The 10108-nt window shown below is 42.1% G+C and overlaps 1 protein-coding gene across 1 annotated transcript in view; it reads right to left on the bottom strand.

Annotated features, from left to right (window-relative positions):
• Positions 1-10108, bottom strand: part of ALK (ALK receptor tyrosine kinase) — a 670565-nt gene that overhangs the window by 87878 nt on the left and 572579 nt on the right. Inside the window, exon 9 of the mRNA XM_077774140.1 lies at positions 7760-7929. Coding sequence (XP_077630266.1) covers positions 7760-7929 — 170 coding nt within the window. The remainder of the gene's footprint in view (positions 1-7759; positions 7930-10108) is intronic.

Below are 10108 nucleotides of genomic sequence, written 5' to 3'. Positions count from 1 at the left end.
TTTTTTGATTCCACCCCCCCCCCCCCCCCAATCAAATTCATTTTCCCTTCTTCTGGGCACACAGCAAGACCACATTCCTCAGCATTCCATGCACTTAATATAACCTTGTGACTGAGTTCTAGCCAATGGAAAGTGAGCTGAAGTAATAACTCACAAAATTCTTCCTATATGAGATTCCCCTCCCAAGCCCTTTCTCCATTGGCTGTCTTAATGCAAGGGATTCCAAACCTGGAGAAAAGATTGAGCCAAAGGGAGAAGCAGGCTAGGCCCCTGAATAATCAGATGGAAAGCCACTCTCCAGCTAATACACTAATTTTGGATTTCACATGAGCAAGAAATAATTTTTTTTGTACATCTCTGAGGATTGGAGGTTTAATGTTACCTTGGGTGGTGTTACCTAACTAACATGTTGTGTATAACAAACCTATTTGCTTAGGTGTTCTCCGTGTACCTGACATGGTTGGGTTGATGACTAACTCACTCCTCTGAGTAGGATGATGGGTAAAGTTAGCCCTGGTCCGGCTGGAGGACTCAGAAGTACCCTTCTGTCACAACTACAGCCATCCCCTAGTGCACACTCCACTCCAGGACTAGGGAAATGCCTGAGTAAGGCAAGGTGGATTTAAGGAGTATGGTCTAGTGCTCTGGGATGCTAGTTCCTCATCTCTCTGGGGAAGGTAAGGAGAGCAAAGTCAAGTTGTCCATGAAGAACTCTGAGCTTCCTGGGTTTACTCAGTGCTATGTACCCTGCTTCACCTAAATTTACTCTGGAGTCTACCATTTTCTTCCAGTGCAGAGAACTGACTCAGGCTGATGTGAATAAGCATGCTGAGATCCCCAGCCTCTGTAGCTTCAGCTGGTTGGGGGCAGAAAACATCATGTTTTTTCTTTACCCACGATGAAGAGGGCCCTAGAAGTGCTGGGTTTTGCCTGTATTCACGGACTTAGGGCAGTCAGACTCACTCAGGAGGGGGAGGTATCACCTAAGAAAGCAGAGCCTTGAGATCTTTCCCTTCCCTCTGCCCTCACCTCTGACTTTGAAGCCTATTGGGCCACTCCTGAGTGAGTGTCTGATGTGTATCTGTTGATAGTGAATGAATGAACAAATTCGAAGGTGACAGTCATTGCTCTTTGCTTCTGTCAGCATGGGCATATCTGGCAGAGGGAGAACACCAAACTGGCTACCAGAGAGGAGCCTGTTTGGAAGTGAGGAGCCCCAACAGCTGTGGCTTTATTGAGCCTCATGTTGTTCTCTCTGTCTGTACTTCCCTTCTCTCTGGCTCTTACTTCCCTGTGATCCAAAATTTTGTTTTCCTACCAGGCTCTCCCTATAGATGACATTCCTAGAGGGCTGAAATACATTACATGTCCAGGTAGGCTCATCACCTAGTACCAAGTAGGGCAGTAAGTGTTGGCTGGATAAATACATAATATCTGGATGACTTTGGAGGTTAATACCATTTTACACTGAAGCATCCACAGGTGTTCTCTGGTGGACTGAAAGGAGATGGAAGAAACTCTAAGGAAGAGCCTCTATGTTTAATTACCCATAAGACTACGATTTAACTCCTCTGTGCCTCTGTCTTCTCACCTGAAAACAGGGGATGACATCTGCCCCACCTACCCAGAGGTTTGGGATAGAGTGGGCACCTTGAGTTGTGAAGGGGTAAAGCACTCTGGGGGGCAGGTTCATGGGTGCTGTGAATACAAAGAACATGGGGCACAGTGTAGAGTAGTCCAGAGGCTGCTGTGACCATGGGTGGAGCCTGTCTAGCAGAGGGGTAGCAGACACTGGTGTGTGGGGTTTGCAGGGGTGACATCCACTTCTTTCATATGGAAACTTCCTCAGAAGGGAAGGCAGGCAGAAAGTGAAGAACCCAGGGCCTGACCTTTCACTGGCTCTTCCTAGGGACCATGCAGGCATTATATGACCTAGAATTTCTGTGTCAGTCCTTTTGGAAGTGAACTTTATTCTCTACTGGAGGCTGGCTTGTTAAATGTATAACTAAATGTATTTTATTTTTATGCTTTTGTTAGACATGGTACATTAATACATTTGCAGATGAAAAATGCCTATTAGGACTTATGCTCTAGCTCTGAAGTAGAAATAGTCAAAGGCATTATAGAGTGATGACTTAAAAACCCATGTGGGGAAGGGGCCATTGTGTTCTAGAATAAAAAGAAAAGAATCCCCCTGTGCTGGTGATGCTGCCCAGGCTGGAGGGGTGAGAGAAGGCAGGCAGGCAAGGGCTGGGTGGGAAATGGTCTTCAGCAGGAGCTCGGCTGGAGAATTAAGATGATGGATTTCAGTGGTAGATAATGCAAAGGAAAGATAATGAACTAAATCAAAATAAACAAGAGGTGTGGCCTAAAAAATCCAAAATAAAAATATTTTGTTAATAACAATGGCTATATCATTTATCAAGTTTTCTATTACATGCCAAGCACTGTGTTTTCATTTCCTCAGGCTTGTACACAGAAGTAGACTAGCCTAAGGGCTAAGAGAAAATTATTTAACCTCTTTAGACCTCATATTACTCTTATAAAAAGGGGGATTAATTATGGTATCTATCTCAAGGGATGTTTTAAGGATGGAATGAGATAATGCATGTAAAGTACTTGTTACAGTGACTGGCATGCAGTAAAGTACTTAACAAATGCTAGTTCCAGTCATTATCATTTATAAATCTTCCTATGGCTCTAGGAGGAAGCTTTGGTTCAAAAATCTGAATTAAACACAACATTTTAGGAGTGTGTTTAGACCTGCAAACTAGGGTTCATTGGAAATTTCTGGATTTCCTTTCTCTGGAAGTTAATTGCTTCTCTAGTTAAGTAAGAATAAGTGATAAAAATGCCCATCTAATGCCTTTCTCATCACAGAAAGATGCTACAGAAAGGGGCAGTTTTGTCTGATAGCACCCCATACAAAGTGGAGATTCTGTGGATTAGAAGCAAGAATGGGATATGAGAAAAATCTTGACTCTGTGGAATTTGGCCTAAGTACATAAAGACATAACTCTCAGTTTAACTGATCCCATTTGAAAGATGCATTTGTTAAACACACTACTTGTCGTTTAGGACAAAGGATACAAAAGGAAAAGAAATCTCAATACCTCCAGAGGGAACATTTTTTCTTGTTAGACTATGTATATAGGGTATGGCTAAAAGCCTTTATAATGATAATGCCAGGGAATAGAGCCTCCACATGCACGTTAAGTTATGTACTTTCTATCTGGCTGTATGAATGCAGTGATTTGTGGGACAAGGGTTGATCCATGGTGTTTCCAAATCTATCTTGTAATGAGTCAAACTTAGTACCTGCTTCTGCTCTGTGAGCGTGTCAGAGCTTAAGATGGTGTGGGAATATTGTGTTGAATTTACTAGGATATATTATTATAAAGACAAAAACTAGGGGTGTGTCCTTATAAGAGACTGACAGATTAAGGGAAGAGAATCTGCCTTTCTTCCATTTGAGTAAAGGTAGAATTAATTCCAACAGAAAGAATGGCAGTTGAATGGGAGAGGGAATGAAGAAAACTAGTTATATGAGGTGGCTGTAAAATAATGAGATAACTTTTAAGCACATATCAAGTCAATATTTGAATTGGTGCTGTCCTTTAAAATTACCTTGAAAGCACATATCGGCATTCCAGGGATGTTGCCACTGCTCAAAATATCATGGGCACTACTCATGGAGATTTTTCTCGTTACTCTTTATAGTATAGTTTTATGGTTAAACTCACTTCATAATGATGACAGACTATGACATTATTTTTCCTCCTTTGCCTGTTGGTAAATGGACAGAAGAAATGCCATCCCATGGATCAATGTCTCCCCATCATCAGCTTTTATATACTGATGGCATATTCTTTGAGCGTTCACAGAAAAACTACTATGTGGTGGCAGCAATGTGAATACAGCTTTTTGCTCTCAAGTGCTCAGCTCTAGATCTCTCTACTCAAAAGGATTAGGGCACACAGTTAGGATCAAAGTCTTTCTTATAAAGTGATTCTGACAGAACAGTGACCAGAGATAAAGAAAGTCCAGGTACCAGGCAAGTCTCTAAAGAAAATTTCTTGCCATGAGTAAAAAATGCTGTTGGGGCTCATCTGATGAGACACAGGTATTGCTTTGATATACATAACACTTTGCAGCACTATTTATTATAATATGATTTTATCTGTTTTGTTAGATTGAACACAAGAAGAATGTTAGATGGGTTCCAGTAAGGGAAATTTTCAGTTAATTCAGCTGGAATTTGGAAATGTATGCAATTGCTCTCAACACATCATTCTGTAAACACATATTTGTTGGACATATGATGTGTCTGTTAGGCATGGTTCTAGATGTTCAAGGAACAGTGATATACAAGACAGATCTGATCTTTATCTTGTTAATGTGTATATTCAGATATTAAAAAAAAAAGATAGTAAAGAGTGACAAGTTATATAGGGCTATTTTAAGGCCATGAGAACATATTGTAGGTGTACTATATAGTCTAGAGGCCTTTAAAAAGTGAAGGAAGAGTGTCAGTTAGGGATACGGAAGGTGGAGGAAGAACATTTCATGTGAAGAGAATGGAAGGTACAGAAACCTGTAAGCAAGAATCTAGCAAGGTACAACTGAACTGAAAGAAGTATCTAAAACCTGGGAGCTCTTTAGAGCTAACCTGTAAACCCTAATAAAAGTTGCTTCAAAAACCTTTGTAATGCATGCAATGTAATGTAATGTTGGGGAAGCTAGGAGTGGAGATTTGCGACAGCATTGGGAATAAAGTTGCTGCTCCGTCAAGGTCCGTGCTTGGGGAGCTGTCCAGGACGTGAGTGCTGAATAGCTAAAGCCAGAACCTGCCTAAGGAAGCAGGTGGTACAGGAGGAGCCAATGCTTACCTAAGGGTTGGGGGGAAGAGAGTTTGTCTTTGTCATTTATCCATTTTCCTTATCTTTCCATTATACATTTCCTTCCTCTCCCTCTCCCTCCTCCCATTTTCATTTTCTGGCACCTTGGCAGCCATAGCTCACTCTCCCTGGAAGGAAAAGGAAGAACGTGTTTCTTGCTCCTTCCCCTTAGAAGGAGTCTACACAACACTGATGACAGCAAATTCAGAAGAACACCCACTTCTATAATCTTAGGGTTGCAGGACTGGTTATTATTGCTGAATGGGCCATCCCAGTCTCTTCTGAGGTATCAGGTGGGGAGATATTATTATTATTATTAATTATTATTATTAGTAGTAGTTATAACTGACTGAGCACTTACTGTGGGCCAGAAAGTTTACCAAGCACTTTACTACTCTAAGCCTCAGACATAAACTTTGTTATCTCTGTTTTATATAACATGGCTTGACTTGGAAGATCAGTGGTTGTGACTTGTGCTATTTTTTTTTCAATAAGTTATTTGAAGCTGCATAACTGAGAGATGAGGATGGAGGATGTGGAAAATAAAATTTATTGATACTTATTATATATAGATGCTTTTGACAGTCATTTTATTTAGTATCATAACAACCCTGTGAAGTTGTACTGTGATTATACTTACTTTACAGATGTGGCCACCAAGGCTCAGAGAGGGTCAGTGATTGGTTGGGGTCACATAACTAGTGAGTGCCTGAGACAGTTTTAAACTTGGAGTGCCTGAGACAGTTTTAAACTTGGGACTATCTGATCCTAAAGCCTATGCTCTTTCATCCACAGTGCTTTTTTAGTTTTATGGCCAGTCACCTCTACTGGTAAGTGATTTTAGCAACTGAAAACTCCCTCTCCTGCAGTTCCATTTACCTCTGGGTCTTGATGCCTTCTATATCATCTTTTGCTCTGGGTGGGGCGAGTAGCTTCCTACATCAGAGCATGTCAGTGGTGTGCAGGCTCCTGGTGAATGGTGGCACTTGTGTGTTCTGTAATTGCACACTTATTAGGTCACAAGACATCATCAAACCAAGCTGGCCTTTGTCTGAATCCCCACTGGACAGATCGGTCTCAGTACCAATATTGGAAATGTCAGTCTGGTAAACAGCCTTTAATAGGTTGGAGGGAGGCTGAGAACAAGGTCTTCTTCAAACGAAACTCTCGAGGATGGGAGTGAACAGAGTCAACATCTTACTTGCTTTAAATCCCCTGGGGTGGTTATGAAAGATAGAGGACTTGCTGGATTGAGGAGAAAAAAAATGCTTTGATTCATCTGAATTAATTTAGCATCTCCCAGGAGGAAGGGCTCTGGCATCACCTTCCTGTTCTCCATCCCCTGCATACAACTCTCACAATCCCAGAGGACAAAAGACCAGTCTGTGGTATGGAATGCTCACACTGCCCCTTCCTCTATTTTAATTAAATCCATTTGTCCTAGGGTAGCACTGTGCCTCAGGATGTCCAAGGGCTTTGATCCTTAACCCCCACACATTTGAAGGAGTGGGAAACTGGTGCTCAGAGTGAGGATAATCGCTTCTCCTTATGACACCACAGCTGAAGTTATGAGCTCTTGGAAATAGCAGACTCTGTGAAGTTCGGGTGAAGAATATGAGACCCAGCTTTATCCTTACAAAGCTCCATGCCAGCTGGCATCACCCTCACCTTGCCTTCAGTCCTTTGTCCTCATTTTTCAGAGGTGAATCCATCAGGATGGTAATTTGGATGGGTTTTTAAGAGTCTAATGCAGAGGTGCTAGGGGTGCTGGGTTTGATATTTAGCCTGTTTAAGTTGGTTTTCCTCCTCCGGATCCACTTATCTGCCCCCCTTTATAGAAATAACTCCCACCCTCTGCCCTCTGTCTATTTTGGTCTCAACAGATTAGCGCACCAACCATTGAGGGTGCAGTATGATTCATCAGGGAGTCATGTGAGCTGCTGTGCTAGGCTAGGCACTGCTTGCTCCCAGCTGGCTGCAGATGGCAGACTGGTGCCATCCCGGGGAGACAAATGGCAGTTGATGTCAGTGGTTACTGCTTCATTTCAGAGCCACCCAAAGTCAATGATCTTCTAGTCCAACTCTCTCAGCTTAAAGATGAGGAAACTAAGACTTAGAGAGGTTCAAGGTCACAAAGCTACTAGTGTAGAATTCAAATAGGAGTCAGAGCCTCTGGTAGAATCACTCCTCTGTTTACTGAAGAATTTATCATCTCCTTTATCTACTTGCTTCAGGGACCTCACTCTACAAAACCCTGGACTTGAACTGACCTGAGCACCAGTCCTCACTCTGATGCCAACCTGCTTGTCCTGTAACTCTTTAGTTACAGGATGAGATGAGAATCTTGTGAAAGGACAGGAATGGAACATGATGAGGTCTGTACTACCTATGTCACAGATTTTGTTGTTAATAAGGGATAAATAAAATGTCAAATGGGAAAGTAAGGCGAAATGCATTAATTAAGAGAAAATATTATATACATATAAAGACTGATTATTATGTGGCAGTAATACGTGTTGTTCAAAGTCATGAGTATGAGTTTTATTTCATCCTACTACAGACACTGGAGGCAGCCAATCAGGCCAGGCCAGAGATGCAAGAGATGAGTGCTCATTAGCATGGAAATTAGCATGGAAACTCAGTGCTCCCTATAAGTCTGCAGAAAGTGTGCATGTATGTGTGTGTGTTGTGTGTGTGTGTGTGTGTGTTGTGTGTGTGTACATATTTGTGTACACGCACATGCATGTGCTCATCTGGATGCATGTCTTGGGTAAAGGGGATGGGGAGAGGAAAGACATGACACCTTTCTGCATCTTGGTTGATAGAAGAAAAGAGAGGGACAGAAATGAGTGGCAGCTCACCTGTCAGCCACATCGAGAAGAGGCAGCACCGTCCACTGCCACAGGCTCAAGCCTTCATTGGTGGCAACATGCCAGACCATTCTGCTTTGTTCCTTCCCAGTTTTATTCTCTACCAGCACCAAGGAGATGTTTCCCTGCAAGACTCCACGGATGAGCCAGGCCATTCGGAGCTGCAAGGGAGAACAGAGCCAGAAGGACAAGAGTTAATGTTAAAAGGAATCTTTGGTCCCCTTCCTGGAATTCTCACCTGAAGCCTCAAGGATGTTGTTGGACACTCAGCCAAGGTATGCCCAGTGAGGAAAGCTGGTGACTAACTGATCTTGCTCACTGTCTCCCCAAATGGCTCTCATTAAGATTCGAGGAGCTGGGCAGGGGCAACTATGGACAATTTTGTTCAGGTTGATCCTAAGTTTCACAAGATTATGCATTTGAGGTGATACTAAGATCAATGGGATAAAAATGAACTTCTTAAAGGGATCCAAGGATGCTTGTCTGTGGCCCCAATTCACTTTGTGACCTTGGACAAGTGATTTTATGACTCAATTTCTTTAATGCCTTATGTATCATAGATTTTTCTTCCTCTCCCAGACTCTAATACTCTTATTTGAATGATACCATGCCATGTGTTAGCTAACCAGAGACTCTATGATTTGATACTTATGGCCATAAGTATCAAACTTATGATTTGATACTTATGGCCGTAAGTATCAAACTGGTAGGCAAAGGCAGGACAAAAATCTACTTATTGAGATACTTTATGATGGTTGCCTTTCAGAATTATGATGTCTACTTTGACAAAAGGAAGCTGCAATCATATATTTTCTTTTCTTTTCTTTTCTTTTCTTTTCTTTTTTTTTTTTGAAACAGAGAGACAGAGCATGAGCCGGGGAGGGACAGAGAGAGAGAGGGAGACACAGAATCTGAAACAGGCTCCAGGCTCTGAGCTGCCTGCACAGAACCCGATGCAGGGCTCGAACCCACAAACCACAAGATCATGACCTGAGCAGAAGTCAGACGCTTAACCAACTGAGCCACCCAGGCGCCTCTGAAATCATATATTTTCATTGTGTCTTTAGGAAAGTTTCCTATGGCATTGTTCCTTAGATGTTTGATAAGAGACTGTAGCAAATATTTCTAAAAGAGTTTAAGTGCAGTCATGTCCAGAATAAGTATATGTTATAAACAAGGCCTCTGGTATTTTTATTTGATAGAAACAACCTGTAAGCTTAGGATGATTATAGCATATAATAGCCCCAAATATTTCTGTTTAGATCCTGTAATAAAAAATGGCTATTGTGGAATGGAAGGCAAAGTATGTCCTATGGCAACTGGAGTTTTCATCTGCTATGTGTCCCCTTTTCTTTGATTCTCATCGTTTGAAGACATTCTTTTCTGTAAATCACCATTCCTTTGTCTCCCACTCCCTAAGGTCATGGTTTCATTACAGTTTGATCAAAGAGGTCGCATACGATGAACTTCCCACTTTGTTGCATATTACCTCTTCACTAACAAGGCCGCACTTGGCACTGGGGTGCCCAGGTGCTGTTTTATTTCTGAGCCTGAGTCAGGCAAGCCTGGTCTATAACCATAACCTCTTCACTTATACCTTTCCCATTTCCCAAATCTGGTGTAGCAAATACTTGTCTCCAATGAGTACTCCCAGGATAATTTAACAAATCTGTTAACAGTTTTTTTCTGCCCTCACATGGCTTCCTTGTACAATCTGGTTGCCATGACTAGAAATTTTAATCCTACCACTCCTAACTAACCCCTCTCAGCCTTTAGCCCATGCCCAGTGCCCTGCTTGGAATATTGTTTGCTACATCCCTTCTGTCCTTTTGCTTCTTGGCTACAGAATATTTGCTGATTTGGACTTGTGTGAAATCAGACTCTTGACCCTCAATGCTCTGGATGGTTGTTGGTACTTATTAATCCACTGTTGATTTCCGTAGTTGATTTGTGAACACAAATAGCACAATGGGTGTTTCAAACTCTTCCTCAAACACTAATGCTGTTACCTCTTGGTCCAACTCCTGATCCATTATTTTGATTTTTACTTTACTGACAAAGATTTACTGTATTGGGTGCAATCTCCTTCAGCCTCTCTGCCTCCCTCCCTTCCTTCCCTTCTTTTCCTCCTTCCCCTCCCCTCCCCTCCTTCCTTCCCCCACCTCCTCCTTCTCCTTGTTTTCCTCCTCCTCCTCCTTCTATTTCTCAGCATAGGTGTTTATTTATCTACATTTATTTACCTTCTCTCTTCTTTTCCTGTCTTAGAGGAAGATGTATCTTTTATTTTCTTCTATGTTAATCTCTTATGTTTGTCTCCTCCCCCCCCCCCCCCCCCCCCCC

The sequence above is a fragment of the Crocuta crocuta genome, unplaced genomic scaffold, assembly GCF_008692635.1.
Source record: "Crocuta crocuta isolate KB4526 unplaced genomic scaffold, BGI_CrCroc_1.0 scaffold246, whole genome shotgun sequence".
Classification (NCBI taxonomy): Eukaryota; Metazoa; Chordata; class Mammalia; order Carnivora; family Hyaenidae; genus Crocuta; species Crocuta crocuta.
This window is presented reverse-complemented; position numbering and strand designations above follow the sequence as displayed.